This window comes from Rhododendron vialii, chromosome 13a (assembly GCF_030253575.1).
Source record: "Rhododendron vialii isolate Sample 1 chromosome 13a, ASM3025357v1".
NCBI lineage: Eukaryota > Viridiplantae > Streptophyta > Magnoliopsida > Ericales > Ericaceae > Rhododendron > Rhododendron vialii.
In genome coordinates, this window is record NC_080569.1 from 10,579,379 (window position 1) to 10,602,487 (window position 23,109).

Genomic DNA, 23,109 nt, shown 5'->3' on the forward strand with positions numbered 1-23,109 from the left:
TATAATCATTATACTTTTCACATCAACTTTTTCCTCCACTTTCCCTACTTATCCATCATCATTACACTTTTTACTCACTAACTTTTCAAAATGGAATCTACTTTTAAGGAAAAATAGACAATGTACCAACTTTTACCCACTAACTTTACCAAATTGACACTTATTAAGGGACAGCCCAAAATGAAATACTGGACTATAATAAGAGGACGGAGGGAGTATTTATTTTACTTATTCTCTATTAAAATAATACTTTCTTTTTCTTTTTCTTCTTTTCTTTTTACTATTCTTCTTTTTGTTGGAGGAGAGAAAGAGAGGCTAGAAGAGAGAGAAAATAATATTAAATGTATTAATGGTGAATAGTTCTTAGATAAATTTACCTAAGCACTATTGCAAAATTTATTTTACCTAACCTTAGAGCAAGTATACTAGATGAGCAAAAATACATTTTTTGCTATTTTACCTAAGAAAAACATAAAAAATAGTCTACACCAAATGAGCTAAAAAAGGAGCTAAAATGCATTTGTGAATAGTTGTTCTCTATTTTTACCTATGCACTATTCATACTCATTTCTTCTTCTTTTTAATTTCTTTCTCTCTCTCCTCCCTCCTTTCTCCTCTCTTTAAACAATAAAGATAATAAAAAAAATGAGTGAAAAATATAGTATATTTTAATTAGAGTTAGGTAAAATAGATAACATTGATGTAGTGTTGAGAGAGATGTGAGTAGGTAAAATAAAAAAAATGCACTGTTGATCAGTATTTTTACATTTTCATTGGTGTACATGCTCTTAAAAGGAGTTATTGCTAACTTGGTGCAATGCCTATTTTGAGTTTTTGCTTAGGTAAAATACATAAGATGCTATTTTTCCTAATCTAGTGTACATGCTCTAAGAGTCAACGAAAGCTATGTGCTACTAATCATCAATAGCATACTACACGAGTCTGTACACTCAAAAGTGAGTTTCAGCAGCAGAATTATGAATCTCAAACATGATTCTGCGATGGAAACTCACTCGGTGCATGGGGTGCACCAAAATATGGGTACAAGGACCTCCGGTGGAGTCTTTATTGAACGACCAATTCGAATCGTCTCCCTTTCAAGGAATTAAATGGGAGTCAACTGTCCTGTAATTGAAGCAGTAATAACTGTCAATTCATCGTGAGTTTCAAACCTCACAAAATCTACCAAGATTGCCTTAATCCAACGAAAAAGTGTAGGAATACAACTACCGGATAGTTTGGAGCAGTTCGATAAATATGAGCCGACGTGCATCATACTGCTATAAATACAGTTGTGTTCGGAGTTAGTTTTAAAGTTTGTGTTCTTGGCATTGCTTTAATCTAATTGGCTCCTTTTGAACTTCCTAAGTTCTGCACATTGCGCTTGGATACTACACTCAAGTGCTCGTTCCCTCACGATTATCTGGACTGATTCAGTTAAGAACAGTTTTTTTTTTTTTTTTAAAGGCGAAAGAATTTTATTAATTTCTAAAATTGTTACAAAGTACCGGTGCAAGGAATGATAGACGTTGTATTCTTAATCCGAGACACATTCGAGTTACAAACATGAGAATAATTCTATGTCAATTCGAGATCCAAATCCGAGGTTAGCAAGAAATCAATAAAGGAACTCTCAGTAAAGAACAGTTACTACGATCCGAACGATATGAACCATAAACCAAGCAAATTAACTAAAAGCAATATCCAAAATTCATTAGTGCCAAAAAAAATCGAACAAATCATCCTCATCCACCTCGTTCAACAAAAGTACTAAAATGAGATATACTAACAATAGCTAAACCTGTGAAGACAGTGATTCAAAAAACATAGCAGAAATGCAAGATGTAGTACTAGTAGTTGTAAGTGTATCTAGAACATCTCACTTCTGGCTGCGTACCCGTACTGCGACCTCTGTATGTTCTGCTGCCTCTTCCTATACAGTATCGCTGCTAACGCCACGATACACACGGCGGCGATGGTTCCGAGCGCGGCCCCAGCCTTCTGTCCTTTCGTCAATCCACCTTGCGAATCCTTCGATTCGTCATTCGCGCTCGCGTTGCTGTTCTTGGAACCGACAGTGCTCGGCGGGGGCGGGGGCGGCGACGGCAATGGAGGAGACACATCCGCCGATGGAGACGGAGACGGAGACGGAGACGGGGACGGGGACGATTCAGGAGAGGGAGGGGACGGCGGAGGCGCTGGAGGCGAAAAGGTCGGCGGTGAGAGCGGCGAAGGAGAGACAGTCGGGGTCGGAGAGAGCGGCGGCGGCGGAGAGAGGGGTACTTGGGCGACCACGGGGCCCGGACTGGGAGCCAGCGGTTGTACTACTGAGAGAAGCGACGAGAGAGCAATGATTGCGAGTATGTGGAGTTTAGCCATTGCTTTCGTCGATCTGCAAATGAACTAGTATTGTAGTGAATCGGGCCAATCGACGGCGTGAGGACCCAGATCTGAAGATTTGAAACGGAGATGGGATTGATTCTAGTGAGTAGAAAACAGAAGAATGCCGTTGGAAAAAGGTGGGTATGAGATCTGAAGTGAGAAAAGGCGGTTGGAAAGTTCGGAGAGAGAGAGAGAGAGAGCAGGAGTACTCCTAGTAGTAGAGTAGATCTGGGAAGTTGACAAACTCGGGAGGAGAGAGAGAGAGAGAGAGAGAGAGAGAGGGCCTAAATTAGCGGCGGGGGAGAATCCAATGAGGGGCGGAGAGTCCGGGGAGGAGGTACGTGGTGGAGAAGGGGAGTTGAGGCGGCGGGTGCGGGGTGTAGTATTGGAGGAGTGTGATGGGGAGAATGAACTGAATGGGTTTTATAGTAGCGGTGGTGGGGTGTCGAGGATGGGATGGCAGCCTGGCAGTTTGCTTAAGCAACAAGGGTACCGTGCTCGTGGATTTTTTTGTTGCGACACGATTTAGTACATGGTGCTGCACAGCACCATGCTACGCGATTCGAATATCGTTCGTTTGGCAATTCAACGGTTCAAATTTTATTTTTATTTATATTGCATTTGAGTTGTTTATTATCAAAATGAGATTTAAATCGTTGAATAACCAAACAGACAGCATCCGAACTGTGTAATACGATGCTGTGCAGCAGCTGCACAACAATTTGGGAAATGATTTTTACGTTTTTCCTTTTTTAATTTACATTCTCTTCATTTTTTCTATTCGCATGAATTTATCATGTTATCCTTTTTTAAATACATTTTTCACACATTCAAAGGCAAAATAATAAATTCACGTAGATAAAGATTAAAAAAAAAGAATGTGAATTTTAAAAGGGAGACCGGAGAGTGTAAAAATCACTCCCCAATAATTTTTATTTATTTATTTGGTAATCGTATGTTATGGCCAATTTGCTCGCACGTCAACTAATTCTGAGAACATAAAGATAATGACCACCAGACATAATCTCCGGTGGCTCTCTAGTTTGAGATGGTTGACCTATGTGGCATTCGAATATGCGACTCTATTGTCAAACACTTGTTGTTTTCTCATACCTACTTTGCAAATATCTCTAAGATTTTTAAATGTGTTCTCTTATGTGTTCTTTTCTTTTTTTGGTCGAAAATGTTCTCTTATGTATTCATTTGACCAAAAAAAAATTATGATTGGATCGAGAAATTATTGGTGTCGGATTAAACTGATTTTTCGCGGAGGCACGCTCTTGAAAAGATATTTACATTTAATGAATGACTTGAATTATTTGTGTGGGGACCCGTAATGACCCCACACAAAAATCTATGCACAGAATCTGTGCATTTCTGTTGTGTGAGTATCATTAGTGAAAACCTAATCATGAATTTACAACCTTAGCGGCAATGTTTCATTGTACTTTTTATTTCTGTGTCAACAATTGAATGGAATCGTTCTCAAAAGGAATGAAGAGGCAAAAAGAATTTGTCAACTTTCGAAAAAGGATAATGAAGAACGCGTCCAAGTCTTCTTTTTCTTTTCTTTTTTTACCGTATATTTTGAAAAGTGTCCTAATGAGTCGGACTAATCTCGTGTCAATGCATTTGCATGAGGTGAGGTGGGAATGTGCGCGTCAAGTTTAACGTGTCTCCCAATCAGTTTGGTCTTTTGTTTGGTTTTTTATCTATTTGACTTTCATTTTTATTATTTAATTTCTCGGGCAAAAGAATAATTAAAGTTGTGTCTCATCCGATGCGTTCTATTTGTTGCTCCCGCTTGTGAAATAAAATTCACTTCAAGCCATACTCTTTTTTTTTTTTGGGCAAAGTTTCGTCAAAACGAGAATAAAAATATGGTAAATGCGTATTACTGTATTGATTCATGCTTAATTTAATTAATAATTGAGTTCTCGTTTGTTTTGATCATAAGGTTGAAAAAGATTTATACATCACCTTTAGCGCTTGAGATAACTTTATAAAGCTATTTTCTTCATTTTAAGTTGGATGACTAATAAATACCTAAATTCCAAGATATAACTTGCTATATTTATGCATGAGATTTAAATGGTGGTGCTCAAAACAAGGTCAAAAGCTTTATTCATAGTTGCGTAACGTGAAAATTAAATCATCTAGGATTAAACAAGTTCACGGCCGGCAAGAGACGACGTGATGTCGAAATCGACACTTTAAAATAGAGGTTTTCATTAATCGTATTGGAACACTACACGGCTACACGCGTTATTTGATTTTTGTTTATTGTTAGAAATTTAAAATTGCCGGTTAATCTTTGCAATCAAATTTGTCAAGAAATTATTTTAGCTAATTAGTTAATCTCCTCAACAATTTGACATTGTACGTGAGTCGTAAGCACTCAATCAATTTTTTCTTTAAAATTCCTTGTACGCCAACTCCAAGCAATAAGTATGAGCGTTATCAAAGTAATTCTAGTATCGCGCTACATACTTCTTCTTGTTTCCCTATTTGTTGGGTCTTTTAGGAAAATTGTGAAAGCAAAGGCTTTTTTCTTGCTTTATGCTTGAGTCGACATTTATTTGATGGGGATTCTTTAACTCGAATTGTGCTCTCTACTACGTTGTTATGTTTGTATTCTGAAATGATATAAGTGGTGCAGTGGTGGGAGTGGTAGTTTAGAAACCGGATATTCCAAGTTCGAGTCCGAGCAACAACAAAGTTATGTTTGTATTCTGATTTGCCAAAACCCGGAGACCCGGTAACCATTTGCACCAAAGCCATGACAAAATTCACATTGGTTTTGAACCCAATTTATAAGTTGCACAGGCCTTTAGTTTATGGGCTTCCAATCTAATTCTGTTTTGATGGCTCCGTACAAAATCCAATAAGGACCTCCGGCCCAATTGAAGAGGACTTGAGTTTTGACTTCTTGGGCTTGACTTATTCGTTGGGAGTAACATTTAACTAAAGTAGTACTCTAGTACAGCAGTACTATTCTTTAAACACGTCTAGAAGTAAATAGTGCTGCAAACGAAGCGAGCCAAACCGAGTTTTGAAACTTTGGAACTCAGATTGTTCAAAACTAGCCTAGCTTGAGCTCAAGTCGAGGTCAATAATCGAGTTGTAACTCGGCTTGTTTACTATTAAGGTGTTCGAGCTTGGTTCGTTTACTAATACGAGTCTTTATAAACGAGGCGAGTTACCAGTAATTCGAGCTCGTGTTTACTAAACGAGCTTAAAACTCGAGTTCGACTCTTTCACTAACGAGCTGAGCGCATAACGAGCCAAGTCTCAAACTGCTCGCGACACCTTGATTCGCTTGTAGCCTTGTAGGTTTAAAAGTAAATGAATCTAATATTATAATTGAGACATTGGATTAATAAACTCGGAGTGGCAGTTCCCATTAATGCAGGGTCATATTCAATATTTTTTATTGAGAAAACACAGAAATTCAAAATTGGCATTTGAGAAATGTACAGTATTATGTAACCCAAGGGTTAGCATAGGGGTCAAACTTGGGCGTTTTTAGGTTGGAACTTCTTAGCCTGAGATGTTATCAATTACTTTGGGACAAGTTCATACGGGATTTTGTTTTGACTTTACTTTGACACCCGCTAGTAGACAGTGAGATTTGTTCCCGGATTTAGCATGTGTGTGTAAATTGGTCTGGACATGTAAGTTATAAATAAATTTAAAAAAACACAGTATAAAGATAACCTGAATATATGCAGTCACATTACCGCAAAATCCTTTCCATTGTATGAGTAACTACACTTTTAAAAAGCCAATATATAAGGTAAAAGATCATTTACCACCTAGCATTAAACTACGGAGAAAATGTTGAAGGAACGAAGCTTGACGTAATTGTATTTAATTTAATTTTAACCACATTAATAATTGAGAAACAACGCCAGAAAGTCCGGCGGTTTGTAGGGCCAACAAACCTCAGTTGTGAACTCTGTGGAGTAGCTTGTAGAAGAACAATTGGAACCATGGCTTACTTTTGCTGATAAAAGGAACCTAAACGTATCCATTTATCGCTCGTAGCAATTGCCAATTGGTAGGACATTAGCTTTGATCCCGACATAATTACAATGGAGTCTTTTGAAGATTACAGTACTATGTGATGCTAAAAAAAAAACTCTCTAATGGATATTTAATTAGGGTAGTCTTATCTGTAGACAAATTGGAAAAGAAAAAAAGAGCGGCGTAAAACTAACAAACGCAAATTTTTTTTGAATAAGGACAAAACCAAAAAACAAATAGAACAATTCCTATGTGGATATTTTAATGATAAAAATTGACACCAAAATTCAATCCAACCTAACAACTTTCTTTGATGCCAAATACATGTGAATTTGAAAGCAAGCCTTCTCTTGCCAATTTTGATAGGCATGGACACTAATGCCAAATTTCAAAAGTTGGCTAGATTTTGAAATTTTGAGCGTTTGAAATTTTCTTTTCCTTTCAAAGTTTGACGTAAGAGTTGACATTAATGGTTGGAGAAGGATAACTTGATGTCAAATAAATAGAATTTGACATAAGGGTTGGAGAAAAGACTTTGATGTCAAATTGGAGATGCCATAATGCTACATAAGCCTTCAAAAAAAATTTGACATTTTCAATTTGAAATCAAGGGTTAGAGATGCTCCAACTTTGGCTCTAAATTTGAGGATGCCAACTTTTTTTGAAAGTTTACGTGACAATTTGACATTTTAGAGTTTGACACCTTCAAGGTACCCACTCCAACCAACATGTCAAAGTTTGAAGTTGATATGAAAGAGAAGATGTCAAATGACACATGAGCATTTGACATCTTGATTGAAGTTATTTCACATGTCAATTCTTCCACTTGGCATGCCATGTCAAGTTTAAAGTTTGACATCCTTGGTTAGAGATGCTCATTTGCCAAGGGATTGAGTTATTCCACCTTCGGAGGATAGAGTCATTATATCTGACGTCAAATTGTAGAACTAATCGCGGATAAAAAAATAAAAAAAAATTGTAGAACTAATCCAGCAATAGACAAGTTTAACCTGCGGCGGAGTTATTATGGGGCGAGGGGGCGACCTCATGCACCCAACTTTTACTTTATTTTTGGTAAATAATAAATAAAGGGAAATGATTTCTACACTCTCCTTTTTGATAACCACACTTACTTTTTGGAATTTAGTGTTGAAAGTGTGTATTTTTTGCTAAAAGACAAAAAAAAAAGAGTGTGGATATCAAAAAAGAGAGTGTATAAATCAATTCCCATAAATAAATGATTATAAGAACTACAATATTTGAACCAAAAAATCATCGTATCAAAAAAAAAAAAAAAATTCATAGTTCAACCCCCTTCAATTTCTATTCATTCTCTGCCACAGAGTTCAACGCATAACCAATTCAATCGTAATTGCTGTTAAGGAAATATAATCCCACATTATATGGGAGTGAAAAATGAGTGATCACTTAATAACATGAGGGACTTCTGCACCTATTATCAATTGATTTTGGGATGGATATAAAATTTTCACATGGTATCAGAGACATTTTAAAAATTTACAATCCACACCCTGCAATGACAGACCAGCAAAAAAGTTGCATTATGATAGACCCCAAAAAGAGGCTATACATGACAGACCTCAAACGGCTGCACGTGAGGGGAGATATTAATAAAATATAGTCTCATATTGCTTGAGAGTAGAATGAGTGATCATTTAACATCTGATAAACAGATGCACCCTAAGAATTAATCCAGGGTACCTAAGTAGGATGAAAACATGGCCTGCTAAAAATTGTTGCTTGGGATGCTGATGCTCTGCCCCTCAAATTTTTGCACTTAAAGAATAGATTCACATCAATAGCCAACCATCTCTCGCTTGGTAATCAGCTTCTCTACTTGTTTTTGTCGCAGTAAATTGTGTTTTCATGGTCTTCATGACCTTAGTCACTCAATTCTTCAAATTGTCATGCGCTCCCGCTCGCAATCCTCATTCTCTCGAATTTGATTGTAATATGTTTTTAAAATGTTTTCACACTCGCTTACTTTTTCATACACACAAATTATGTGACTTTAATCTTAAGTGATATCCTTGTCCTAGGAGTCTTGATTATATACAAGCCCAATTGTCCAAAAGCAAAAGGCCTACCTTCTCACCATAATTCAAGGAAAAGGTTAGCTACCAGTTAAAATCTCACCTACTCATGAGGTTCAGGAAAAAAATGGCTAGACTGTCATCAACTATGGACAAGATAAGGTGGATTAGCTAACCCATCATTTTTATAAATGACCTGAAAGGGGACCATCCATCCATCCATCCACCTTTTTTTACTAATAAACAAATGGTTCTAATCTCTTTATTGACCTAACCTGTTTTCTTTTTCCTTCTCTCTTTGTCATCATTTGACAAGGATCCAATCCAAGTGCATCATTTCCACTTCTAGTAACATCATTGCGAAATCCAGCTCCCTCATCCTTTTGGATGTGCTGTTATTATCCCTTACTATTACATTGTTCTTATCAATTAGAGAAATACTTTAGTTTGGAAAAAATAATACGAATTTAATAATTTGATTGCGGATAAGAATGCTAGGGGTATGCATGAGGCAATAAAGTAATCAATGGAGAAGAGGGACTTTAGGGTATGCGCAAACTGGTCCGAAACATTTTGTTTTTAAATAAAAGTACGCATTCAAAAAAATTTAATTGTAGGAATGAAAATGACATCCATGGAGAACACCCTCTTCCTTTTCCTTTTCTTTCTCTTCTTCTTCTTTTTTTTTTTTTTCAGTTTTTGATCATATCATGATTGTTTAGGCTCTATTTCTTTTTTTGTTTGTTATTTTTTTTAAACCAGTCCTTTTGCTTTATTTTAACGACTATGATTGCACTTAGAACAAACATGGCATTGTAATTACTAATTAGCACTGGCTAATATAGTACCTCAAAAACTAACAATGGAAACAAAAAATCCAATTTTCGTGCAAAGACAAGCGAACGAGATTTCATAATCAAGGAAGACATCGGTATCGCGTATAATTCATGAAGTAGTAGTATTATTTAAGAGAGAGAAAACGCAGAAAATAGAGGGAAAAAAACAGAGGAAATTGGATGATGATGGCAACACCAGAATAGATACATGCACCCACATGCAGTAGTTGAAAACAAACAAGGAGTAATACTTGTACAGATCACAAAAGGCACCCTTTCACCAAAGCAAATTTTTTTTATCTACAAACTCCATGACCTTCTTTCCATTTTCACAGTACTCTTGCACCCTTTCCCATTGTGTTTCTCTAATGGCTCAGGCATTGCTTCTGAAAGATCCCAAAGCTTTAATAGCTGCCGCTCTCAGAATGAACTGGTGGTAGAACGCGGCAATCGCGGCTCCAATGAACGGTCCGACCCAAAATATCCACTGAAAATTTTCCATGCAAACTTGTATCATTAGTTTTGTGTCCATAACAACTAGTTTTAAGAAACGGTTAGTACCAAAAAACATATTATATTCCTCTCTTCATGACAACCGCAATTACGTACTTGATCATCCCAGGCCTTGGATTGGTTGTAGATAACCGCAGCTCCGAAGCTTCTAGCGGGGTTGATTCCGGTGCCTGTGATTGGGATGGTGGCCAGGTGAACCATGAATACTGCGAATCCGATTGGGAGCGGAGCCAAAACCTGAGTTTGATCAAGATGAACATGACTAATTAATCATCAAATTATATTCCCTACAAACAATGCCACAGTGACTACTGAATTGTTCAGGTTTCAAGTTTCGATTGTAATTTTTTACTATGTTAGATTCCTCTCTTTATGACAACACAATAATCTACAAAAGAATCGACGCAAAACTAACTAATGTGATTTTTTTTTGATAAAGACAAAAAAATAAGACACTTTACTTATTTAGCCAAAATAGGTAACCTGCTTAAAAAGTAGTAGTACTATGTTTCAATTCAATGTTTCGACATAATTAGTGAATGCCAATTGCCAAAGCTGATGTAATTCATCGCTAACCGATAGCTACCTGTCAACAGATCGAGATCATTCTCCAATTACTTAAATAGAGTTAGAGCATGCATGATTACTTCATCAGCCTTATAAAAATCAACTCCTAATTCAAAAATAATGACTTGGTGGTATCTTCTAGCTTCTTCCTTTCTCCATTTTTAATTACTCTCAATTAGGTAGGTCACTTAGTCACTATCTAAGGGGAAGAACAAAATCACCAGTGCTAGGAATACAATTTAAAACACAATTACAGACATAATTGCGTTCAAATCACTTCAATGCAGTGGTCCTACATAGATTAGATGGCTCCAAACACAATTATGTCCGGAGTTGTGGTTGAAACTTATGTTCCGAGACTTAATTTTTGAAGAACAATAGCAAGGCAAGTGGAATGAGTGCAGTTAGTGCCTCCCTTATGCTCTCATGCACATGGGCATGGTACGATACCCGTAAGCACCCATCGTTCTCCACAAGCCTCCTAAGATGGACTAGATTAGGTTTAAAGAAATGAAAAAGAAGAAGAAGAAGAAGAATAGCAAGGGAAATGGTAAGGTGCTTACAGGAACGTGGGAGTCTCTGGCGCTCCTCTTGGGATCGGTAGCTGAGAAAACAGTGTAGACCAGAACAAATGTCCCGATGATCTCAGCCCCCAGAGCCGTGCCCTTTTTGTAGCCGAACGCCACCTCGTTGGCCCCGCCGCCGTACCTGTCGAAGTAGGACTTCTGGAACGCCTTCACCAAACCGACGCCGCAGATAGCGCCCAAGCACTGTGCTACCATGTACAAAACCGCCCTGAATAGCGACACCTTGCGCGCCAGGAACAGCCCGAACGTCACCGCCGGGTTTATGTGACCTCCTGCGCACGTTAGACGACGTTTGAGGATGTTAAGCTAAACTGCGCGTTGTGACGTAACGGATGCATGTAATGACTTTCCTTATAAAGCACTGAAAGGGTCAGAATTTTTGTACATTGGACGAGAAGATTAATTAATTAAAGGGTTCCTTCCATGTATGAAAAAGTATATAAATGAAAGATTAATTTTATAAATTTACACAATAAGAAGACAAAAAAAGGGATAATTGATTTTTACACTTCTATGTTTTTTGGTTATAACCATACTCTTTTTTTGTCCTCCTATAATGTGAATTAACAAAATTTATTCTTTTACGCTTGGAGGAAAAATATTGTAATTAAATTCACATCATAAGAAGACATAAAAGGGAGTGCTTACAAAAAAGAAAAGTGTGGTAATCACTGCCCTAGTTAAAATTTAAAAAATCCCGTTATTCTTCTTCTATTGTATCAACTATCGACTAAGTGATCTTAGCTTGGGACTTATGAGTTTGTTCTTTTCTAAGATCTCAAGTTCGATTCTCCTTGATAACATTTCTTGTGGCCACCTCACCCCTACGCGTAAGCGTGTGAGACAGCGATGAGAGAAGTTTTAGGAATTAGTCTGAGGTGCGCTCAAGCTAGCCCGAGACACCTTAATTACATTACAAAATAAAAACTTCCAGTAGTAATTTTTAGGGCTGCTCAAAAAATCCGGTGAACCGCGAAACCGGTCCGGACCAAACCGATCAGTACCTTTTGGATTTTGTCCGTGGATTAATGGTCCAGACACGGATTGAAAAATTAGAAAACCGTGACTCGCGGTTCAGTTCACGGATTTTCATTACAAAATCGTGGATTAACCGAACCAGACCGTGAGATATTTATTTTATATAAATAATATATATGTGTATTTATATAATAAATTGTTAGTAATGTTAACACTTTTTTCCACCAATTTTAGTATTTTATTTTAATAATGGGATATATTGTAGATGTACATAAAATATAATGAGTAAATCGTAGTTTTTTCGTATAAATTACAGGTAATCCTAGTTGAGTTTTAGTAGTTTGTTTCTTTTCCGATTCTTTTATATTATGTAATGTACTATAATGATACAATCCTACTAGTGTTTTAGATTCTTTTGAATTTGATTTCTAAAGTAAGCCTTTGATAGTTTATGTAACAAGTATTTTCTGGTGATGTTAAACTTAATTCTGAACGTAACCTTCTTCCCTTTTATTGTGGGATATATGCTTGAGCTTTATTTTTGCTAAAATCCGTGGACAAAACCGTAACCGATCCGCGAGTCACGGATCAAATTGGAATCGAACCGTAGGACTTTTGGTCCGGACACAGATTTCATTTTGTAAAAACCGTGACTAGCGGTTTGGTTTTCGAATTCTTAAAAATCCGAACCGAACCGGACCGTGAGCAGCCCTAATAATTTTGTGTGAGGTTAAATGTATTTGGCCATTTGGGTGGGGGGTAGACTTCACGCCTACTTGTTATTCATTGCGAATTTCATCTACTCATATATTTTCCTTTGAAAGCTTTTTTACTCACCGGAGATACCGGCGGTGCAGTAAACTAGGACGAAGATCATGCCGCCGAAGGCCCAGGCGATGCCGAGGATTCCGACGCCGCCGCACGGATCGGTGGTCGTCTGGCTCTTGTAGCCAATCACGGTGAGCACGGTGATGTAGAGGAAGAGGAGTGTGGCTATGAACTCGGCGATGACTGCCCTGTAGAATGACCACTTTCTCAGTTCCTCCATGTCTATCAGCCGCGCCGGCGGCGGGTCGTGGTAGTCCTTCGCTGAGTATCCGGGTTGCTCCGCCACCTCAACGTCCTTCGACATGTCTTGACTCTTTTTTCTTCAGCTGCGTACAGCAAAAGAGACTGTCCGGAGAGAGAGAGAGAGAGAGAGAGAGTGGAATGGAAAGTGAGGAAGAGAAGAGTTGGTATTTAAGGTGGAATGGAGAGTGTGAGTGAGAGCAACGCAAATAATTTTAAGAGTGGATGTCTGATTATTAATTTGAAATTTGCGCCGCCCATAGTATCATTTTAACAAGTAATTATTCGGAGCAGTGCTACTAGCACAGATTAGATCGAACACATCTTTATTTCGGACCGCCCAATTCCGACACTTGCGGACTCTTCGTTCTTTTTGTAGACGTATGTGTATCGGACGGTTTTAAAATATTTGTGTTGAGAATTGTACATGAAAATATATTAACACCGACTTTCTATAAAATAAATATGAAAATAAATATGTGTATATATGTGTATCAGGTAGTGTGATCTTATTTATAGCAATACAGTGAAAAGAATTTAAAATAAGGTAGTGTGATCTTATTTATACATGAAAATATATGTGTATCAGGTAGTGTGATCTTATTTGTAGTAATACAGTGATGTGAAAATCATAAGGTATTTAAAATAAATATGTTAGGTGTGAAAAGAATTTAAGCTTCTTTGGAAGGATCCATTAATTTTCTGAGGAGTATTTTTGCACTCCTCCTTTGCTAACCGCACTATCCTTTTAATTTTTAGTGTGTGAAATTATCAAAATACCCTTTCATTTTTCAATATTTTCTTTTTGTTGTTATCCATATAACCTTCCCGACCACAGGGGGAAAAAGGAGTACGATTAGTAAAAAAATGAGTGCAAAAATCACCCTCCTAATTTTTTCCCTTACAAACTAATCTCCGAGGTTCTTCGCTTGCAAGGTCCCACCTGGCCACCCGTTATCCCAAACGGCTCTAATTCCATCAACGGCTTTAATTTCTTTTTATCCTTAAAATCGATCACTCGTCTCCACACGAGTGGAACACACGCCCTCTCTCTCTCTCTCTTAGAATGTTTCGGATCAACTTGTGCGCATTTCGAAATATTTTAACTATCCCCTATAGCTGTTTCACCGCTTGCACATGGGTGATCAGGTGGTTCTAAGAGTTACTGACAAAAAGAATTAAACCTGAAACCTTAAGAATGAACAAATTCCTAAGTCCCAATGACTACTTGGCCAGGATTTTTCTCTAATATTAGGAAATCATTAGCCTATGTAGTTAATTTTTAGTTGTGATTCTATTGCAAAGTTAACATCGGGAACATGCTTTTCTAGTTGTGGTTTAGAGCTCTAAGCCAAGTAAGAAATGGTAAACTTTCAATGAGCTTTGACGCTTTCACGGTTTTAAAAGACTTTGTACAAGATGGAGACCTGATCTATTATACTATATAAGTACTGAAATTTGCATTCACTAGGTAATGTGAGACCCGCAACCACCCATCTAAACGTCTACCAGGGATCCTTCATAGCCCAGCCCCAGCCTGGCTATTGGGCGTCACAGAATATTTATTCCCATCATGCAACAATAATATTGTAAATACATATAAATGTGTGTATTCCATAGCAAGAACTCGAAAGAACAAAGATAAATTACGGGTCAATCCAAAAACAGTCTCTTAATTCCCATTAAGAAGTATGACCCATTTTTATTTACTTGCAAGTATATGTAGGAAAATATGAGCCTCTCTTTAATGGTGCATTTTTAAATTGGACTGGAGTTCTTGGGCCAATTACTTAGACCGGTCCATAATTTGATAATCACACATCTCTTCTGTGGATCGGCAGTTTTAAATCAATTACAAGCATCCATTAATAATACTTTTTACACATTAACAAATATATACATCCCTCCCACTCAACATATATATAAATGAAACTTACGTGCAATTGCATTGCACACTTAATTGGTATTCCTTTCCCATGATGAATAATTAAAAGGATAAATCATTTCCTTATTATTTTTCTCATACGTTATAGTAGTAGTATATAAAAAGTCGGTATTTAATTATGATAATATGACAATTGACAGGCTAAAGCTGACTAGGGTGGACACTGTTTGGTTTTAATTAGTCGATGAAGCCTAAACACGTGTCACGTAAAAAGTATTAAAGCCCACACCCAATCATTGGACCCTCCCCTGACAATTTATGCTAACGTAGCCAACCGACCATCGCCACCCGCCCCACCTATTTAATTATCCCCTAATTAGTAATTATATCAATCTACCTCATTTATTTTTTTTCTTACTAATAATTAACTATAGTTTGGAACTTGGGGTTGTAAAATTCACCTTCCAAACTGCTTCTCTGCTCACAAAATACTACTCCTACAGGCAAAACTATTGGCCATCAAAAAAAGAAGCAAAACCATTGACGAAAGTAAAATGGAATTGTTAACTGTGTAGTCAACCATGCACCCAAGGAGTCTAGCAAAGAGGATATGTGTAACAATTCATGCTAGCTCATCTGCGAATTCTTGGTTTAATTAATGAGTGGTGGTTTGAAAGTTATAACTCGAGATAATAATAGCTCAAAAATGATACTCACACAACAATCCAGATATAACACCAAACACAACCTCTCACATACATGTAGGCTTCACACACACTATTATGTGTGGGCTCCACATGTATGTGAGAGGTTGTGTAAGTTGTTGTATTTGAATTATTGTGTGAGTATCATTGTTCTAATGGACATTAGCTTATATACTATCTCACATTTTCATGTATAGCCGATCGATGTGGGATTAGGGAGAATTTCACATCATGGCAAAGAAATACAGAAAGTGTTTATCTTTAATGAGATCGCATTTGAATTCTACAGAGACCAAATATTTCAAATCTTGGGACTATTGAAGGGTCTGTCGGTTGTTAATTTCGGAGCCTCGAAATTAGTTGAAATATGCGCAAGCCAACCCGGATATTGGATTATAAAAAAAAATGGTGCGGCCAACCCCATCTTCTTTTCTCTTGTCCTTTTCTCATAGTATTTGTTAATTTTGTTACTTGAGCTTTAAGATGTTAACTCAGATGAATGAGGTAACCTAGAATTTTAGTAACCTTTTTATAAGAGATTTTTTAATCACGTGAAAGAACACACTCTAACCTACGTCCCAAGGAAAAATGAATGCCTATGACCTTCAACTGTTCTATATAATATATGAAGTTCGAACTCGCAACAGGCCTCCATGTAGATAGAGAAGTTAGGTGAATATCACTTCGGCTACAAAGACCTTGGATTAGAAAGGAATTTTTACTGTTGTTTTCAAACATATTTTTAAGTTATCTTTTGTCCATATACGCTTTAACGTTGCTTTTGCTTGGCATAGCGAATATGTATTTTTATCTGAATCTATGACAAAATCACTTTAATGGTCAAAAGGTTTCTGCTTCTAATATATGGACGGGTTCACTTTAATGGTCCAAAATCAATATTTGTTCAACCCAAGTGTTTGGCCCTTTCTGACCTAACCAAACTCAACCAAGCCCGTCCTGATTGCAAGACCTCGTAAACCTGATCCTTCCACATTTCCATTCTTTGCATTGTCTGTCTGAGTTTTTTGAGCCACTCCCCCGGAGCATCATGGTTTTCACTCCTGCATGGGAGGAACCATCAGAATGCTCAAACTGTTCAACAACTATCTAATCCGATAACGGCAGAGAAACCGAGGACTGGCCTTTTTCCCAACGGCAGCTCTACAGGGAAAAATGGACTTCTTTAAGCTTTAGAGACGCGCACAGTTATATACTAATAAACACTTTAGAGTGGGGTACAAAAGAATAACGAGCAGAGGAATATCTTGTTGACTATTATTTCAAGCGTGGATTGCCTGCCTATAGGCAGATTTTAGTCCTCCCCTGCAGTAAACAAACTGTCTCCCTAGTTTTTAAAGCAAATGAAGATCCTATGAGGAATTCGTTGTCGATATGCCAAACCATGTGTAACTGCATTTTGAGGTAAGGATCATATTAAAGGAAGGACACACCCCCCTTGGGTTTTCTAATCCCCCTCATCTGGGATTCACAGTTCCAAGCTCCTTGGAACTAAGGGTCCGGTCCACACTTTGCACCACAAACATTATATTAACAGGCCCATGGAGTATGCTGATCAAAAAAAAAAAAAAAAACCAGCCCTATGGAGTAATAGTCCAATCCGGCCCACTACAACTTGTACAAAAGGACTCTTAATTATCAGCGTCACTTATTAATAGCAACAGAAGGTCTAACTGCACAGATATTGTGCACATCTCTGGTAAAACTGCATGATCTATTTTCCATTTCTTCATTGAAGAGTAGGGGCCTAGTCACAATGGGAAACAGAAAATTTGTCAAAGAGAAGTAGCAACTTAACAACACAAATGCTTAAGCTGCAACCACATACTTGATCAAAGGATAGCCATTAACTGCATCACATGGACATGCTTTGAAATAAAAACACTAGTTAGAACAAAAACGACAGCCAAAAACTTCTGACTCAAAAGGTTTTAAGTGCAATAATTTGAACAGATTTCCAAACTTTAATCAAAAGTATTGGGGATAAGTGAGGAACAAAGGTCTGTTGAGACAATAAATCCACCCCGAATCATTTACAGTCCTGAAAAGGGTCTAATTCTAATTTCCACTAGCGATGGCACTGGGTAGGGTACCTAGCTAGTGTACTCCCTTTCCTTTGAACACCACTCTCAGAGAAGCTAATTCTGCCCCCAACCCAACTGGATACTGTGATTAAACCATCGCACCGGTTAAATTTGTGTTTTTGTAGACATTGCAACCATGAACTGTGGCTGCACTCAAGGTAGTTTCACCATGTCAATCTTAAACTGAACCACCAGATTGTAGAACTCCAAAACTAATTTCCATTTCTACAGAATGGAGTACAGACTAGTCACAAGAGGAAGGAAAAGATTGTCAAAGAGTAACTTGTAAACTAGATAGCCCATTAACTAAAACATAGGGGCATGCTTTGAACTAAAAACACTTCTTAGAACAGAAGGGGCAGCCAAAAACTTCCTACTTTTAAGGGGTTTTTTTTTTTTTAATAAAGTATACTTGACCAAATTTCCAAACTTCAATCAAAGTGGTGGAATAAGTGATGGACAAAGGTCAGGGTACCTATCTATTTTCTACTTGTGATGGCACCAAGCAGGGTACCTGGCCAGTGTACTCCCTTCCCTGTGCACACCCTACCTTGGAAAAGGTAATTCTGCCCCCAACCCAGTAGATACTGTGATTAAACCATCACAAGCCATGCAAAAAGTGGGAGAATTGGGGGCGAGGGAGATAGAAATGTAATTCGCGGGAGATTCACAACATCACAGAGAGAGATAGAGTGGTGACAGTCATAACCATGTCAACAACTCCCAAAGCCACAGAAAATAGATACGAGTATCAGAAGTTAAGTGGACATAACTCATGTAACGGAAGAATGGTGCCGAAATTCGTATCCGAATGTGACATGAAAGTGCACTAAAACTTAAGGCTCGGGAAGCTTAGATATGCTCAGGGTGAGTGGGAAGTTTATATACAGGCGGTTGTTGTTTGCTTCCATCTTATTAGTTTTACATCCTAAAACACATTTTCCTCCAAACAAAATTGCATATAAAAACCATTAAATACATACTCAGTCACTTGTGTAAATCCTTGCATGAGCCAGGTAACACCTAGGTAATGATCAAAAAAAAGGTAACACCTAGGTCACATAATGCGCCTACCGATAGAGGAAGCAAGAATGTGAAAACATCTCTTGGAAACATTCAAAATTGCTGGAGTTTATATGAGCGAAATTGAGAATGGGAGAAGCTAGTCGTTATTTGACACGGGTAAAAACCACTCGACGAATTTCATTATATCTCAATGCTGCTGCAGCTGCAGTGCTAGAGTTTAGATTGCATATACGAAGTACAACTAAGTTAACTAATCTAAGCCAAGCAATCCTCACAATTAAGACCAACACAATCCCCAATTACAGTTTCTAAACATGCGATAGATCACAAAACATGCATTTCCATACTAATCTCATCAGATTCAACAGTTAAACTAACCACCAGTTATTCAATCACCAATGCATCATCCAACAGCAATACCAGACCAAAAATTATGGCCGAAAACTCATAAACTGCAAAACTGAATTATATCGAAAATAAAATTCCAAGCACCTCCAATTATCCCAAAAAAAAAAAAGCAGATACCAGAACCAAACTTCAAAAACTATATTAATTAAAACAAGTAGTTTTTCTCACTTCCAAAACCCCCCTCAATCCTCAGGAACCTCCACGTCACCATCGGCAATCTCCTGCTGCAAATCCTTAGGGTTCTTCCCGTCCACCGTACACCCCACCGAGACGCAGGTCCCCAATATCTCCTTGACGGTCCCGGTGAGCTCCTTGGCCATGGACCTCGGCCTCATCACCTTGGCGATCTCGATGACGTCGTCGAGCGAGATGTTCCCCGTGTGCTTGATGTTCTTGGTCTTCTTCCGGTCGCGCTCGGGCTCCTTGAGGGCCTTGATGACGAGGGCGGCGGCGGAGGGGACCACGGCGACCTTGGCCTGGCGGTTCTGGACGGTCAGCTTGACGGTGACGCGGAGGCCCTTCCAGTCCTTGGCGGTCTCCTTGGCGATGTCCTCGCCGATCTTCTTGGGGGAGAGACCGAGCGGGCCGATCTTGGGGGCGAGTGAACTCGCCGCGCCTACCTCTCCGCCGGTGACTCGGACGTAGACGTCGACTACCTGGGATGGATCGAACTTCGGAGGCATTGTTGTGGAGAGAGATGGGGTGTTCTAGGGTTTCAGAGTGGGGGCGGTTTTCCTGGTGGAAATGAGGGTTATAAAGGTAGGGTTTTGAAAATGATTCTGACTGGTGATATACTGTATCCGGTTCGCCCGTGAGTGGGCTTATGGGCTGGCGAAAGGATTTAGGGAAAATGACTGTCTATGACGTGTTTTGATAATTAATATTCGTCAAGAACAAATTAAGAATATTTGTTAATACTGAAAATGTTCTTGGCAGATATTAATTATCAAAACACGTCATTGACCGTCATTTTCCCAAGGATTTATGGGATAATGGGCTGAGATGAAATGTTTTGTTTGCCTGTGAGAGGGCTTATGGGCTGGAAAATGGATTTATCGGTTATGGGCTTTTGAATTCGCGAATTCTGTTTAAAGCCCAACTAAATGTCCAGTTTGTGTGAACAGACCAAGCTGATAAAGAAAATCGGGGTTTTTATGGGCTGGCCCCGTAAATTAGGCTTGGGCCCAAATTAGTCACCTGCCCATCTTGTTCATGCCCGATATAGTCCCGGCCAACTATTTCGGACAAAAATACGCGCCTTGGGTCACATATACAATTCACATATTTCACATAAACAACTCGCATAGTTCACAGGGGCAAAAAAAGTCATTATGCAACATAACAAAGTTTATTAAGGTTCAGCAATAATATTTAGGGTTGGGATGAAATCCTAAAAAGTAGGACCAACCTCTAATTTTCTAAAGAAAATTCTGCTATGTGTTTGGGCCGACAATACGGAAAAGCTATACATTGACAATATTGATCATTAGATAAAGCAAAACACTAATAATAAACTCAAACGATCGATAAGAGATCTGATAAATCAAATAAAAACTCTTAGTAGTCATGTTTTTCCTCCCACAAGAATGTGTGGATATAAAGTGATTCGGAATACCACTGTGGCGGTACTTCTGGATTGTATATTTTCACTTTTTTAAACTAGGTAAGAGGAGAATAGTAAATGATGGGAGTAGTATAAGTTAAAAAGAGCAATAAAACTAAGAGCACGTGATAAAGGAGCGCCTCATCCACAATATTATAGGGGCATATGAAGATGTAAACAAGCAGCATAAAGCTTTATGATATGAGGCACGTTTATAATTAATTGGCTAGGACTGGGGTTAACAATGCATAAAAAGATGGGCTCTGGTGGAGGTGGACGATCGAAGAGCACGAGCTGGCTGGAATCTTAAGCCCTCCTATTTAAGAGAGATCGCTGAACTAATTTGTCCATCTGCTGCATTGCCATTTTTCTGGTTTAACTCTTTTTTTATTCACTTGCTCAAATTTTACTCCATTGTTCTCTCTCTCTCTCTCTCTCTCTCTCTCTCTCTGTAGTAGTAGTATCATATTCATGAATATATATATATATATATATATATATATATATATATATATATAGATACACTAGTCCCGGATGAAACCTTGGTTATTCACTTTCTTGATCATGGATCATATATGTACGTACTAGCAGTACCCAAATGCATCTCTCTCTCTCTCTCTCTCTCTCTCTCTCTCTCTGTGAGAGAGTGTGTGTGATCAGCGCATGCATATAATGCATTTCTCATATTCATCCATTTGGATAAGCTTCTTGAATTCTTTAAAAACTCATATGCTAGCTTGCGCCCACCTCTCTAGTAACAATGGATGACTACTTTCACCTTTCGTTCATTCACAGGGGACCATCTAAAATCAGAACAAAAGTTCTGTATAGAGAGACACCAAAATAGTTGATAAGCTTCTAGAATTTTAATCGGCACTTTTTGTTTTTTGTTTTTTTTGTTTTCCTTCTAACTAGGCAGAAGTTCTGGGTCACTATTGCAGCGATTGATGAAAAGATCGAACGTGGCCTGAGTTGATAAACATTATCCACTCACCTGCTTCCTTCTTCACTCGTGGATTCCACTTGATAACGTTTCTTTTTTTTTTTTGATAAACTGGAATTATAATAAAACTAGTTAGAATAGTACATGAGTCTAGGGTATGCAATCCTTCGAACACCCGCCCTTAATTGAATAGAAATACACAACTAGGCATATTATCTAAAACATGAAACCCCACTTCCACTTGCAATACCAAATTTGTCAGCCGGTCCGCACACGCATTGTCCTCTCTAAAGCTATGTTTCACTTCAATCACTCCTAACTGCTGCAAGAGGTACCAGTAATCATTCAATAGAGCACTCAATTGGTGTGTTTCATCCTAATTTCTAGCAAGTAACTGGATCATGACTATGGAGTCTCATTCAACTTCCAAGTTTGATAGTTGAAGACTAGTTGCTAACTGTAATCCGTCACGCAGCCTCCAAATTTTCACGGCTAGACTTATAGCTGCTCCAAAATTCAGGCAGAAGCCCGTTATCCAGTTTCCATTGTGATCCCGAACCAATCCCCCTCCATCGGCTTGAGTGGAATTGTTACGAGATGCGCTGTCGGTGTTGAGTTAATTTGAACCCATTCGGTTCAGGAGGCTTCCAACCTATTATGAACCAAAATGGTGCCCTGTTTTTGGTCCTCTTAATTTCCCACCAACATTTTTCATTCTTGTGCTGCGCGCCATGACTGTGATTAGAAGTTGCTATCCGAAGGGATAGTATTTTAGCCGAAGATGTGACGATTCCTGATTAACCAAATGTTCTTGATAACGTTAAGTTGAACAAGGCATTTGGAAGTTGGAACAGCAGGCACAGTGAATCAGGAGTACCTTCAATTCATTTTTCTAACTGCAGTTTAATTATAACTAACTTGCCAGAGCTGCTAGGAGATTGCGAAAACATTTTTCACATGTATCGATCGTAAAGTGTAAAGTTTTTGGGATAAGCATCTCCAACTGATCTCACTTCAATTATATTAGCACCGATCCATAAGTAAAATTGTCATTCAAGTAAATAATGCTTAGAGACAGAAGCTTCAAACTCTGCAAGTTAAATATTACTGCCACGACCAGTTGCGTACGTATCTAGTGCATGCCCACAGTGTAACACATTCCTAATTAATATTGTAGTAGTAACATAATTTTACCGTACCTCTGGAGTGAACGTTAGGGCGTTGTGTTGTTTTAATTAGCTGGTGCTAGTAAACTATTATTGTTTTGATGAAATTTGTTTTGGGTGATACCAAGTCTATATATGCTTCATTAGTCGTGCTCGAAGTTAGGCGGAATTCAATCACCGAAAGCACGCACTTTATTAATAACTAATAATAAGGAGATACTCCTATATTTATTCTGAGCCTGTCAAACATGACTTAGCGAC

General features: G+C 38.2%; 3 protein-coding genes across 3 annotated transcripts; all 3 read right to left on the bottom strand.

Annotated features, from left to right (window-relative positions):
• Window positions 1-1,745: 1,745 nt before the first annotated feature.
• Window positions 1,746-2,379, bottom strand: LOC131313867 (vegetative cell wall protein gp1-like). The gene is made up of 2 exons (XM_058342365.1): window positions 1,884-2,379; window positions 1,746-1,801 (listed from the first exon to the last, which is right to left on the bottom strand). Exons 1-2 carry the CDS (start codon window positions 2,377-2,379, stop codon window positions 1,746-1,748), a joined length of 552 nt encoding a protein of 183 aa, XP_058198348.1.
• A 7,010-nt stretch (window positions 2,380-9,389) lies between these two features.
• LOC131314421 (aquaporin PIP2-1-like) lies at window positions 9,390-13,249 on the bottom strand. Its single transcript, XM_058343024.1, has 4 exons — window positions 12,781-13,249; window positions 10,942-11,237; window positions 9,908-10,048; window positions 9,390-9,785 (listed from the first exon to the last, which is right to left on the bottom strand). Exons 1-4 carry the CDS (start codon window positions 13,073-13,075, stop codon window positions 9,672-9,674), a joined length of 846 nt encoding a protein of 281 aa, XP_058199007.1. The 5' UTR covers window positions 13,076-13,249; the 3' UTR covers window positions 9,390-9,671.
• A 5,847-nt stretch (window positions 13,250-19,096) lies between these two features.
• On the bottom strand, window positions 19,097-19,953 carry LOC131314422 (large ribosomal subunit protein uL11-like). The gene has a single exon (XM_058343025.1). It carries the CDS (start codon window positions 19,817-19,819, stop codon window positions 19,319-19,321), a length of 501 nt encoding a protein of 166 aa, XP_058199008.1. The 5' UTR covers window positions 19,820-19,953; the 3' UTR covers window positions 19,097-19,318.
• Window positions 19,954-23,109: the final 3,156 nt, after the last annotated feature.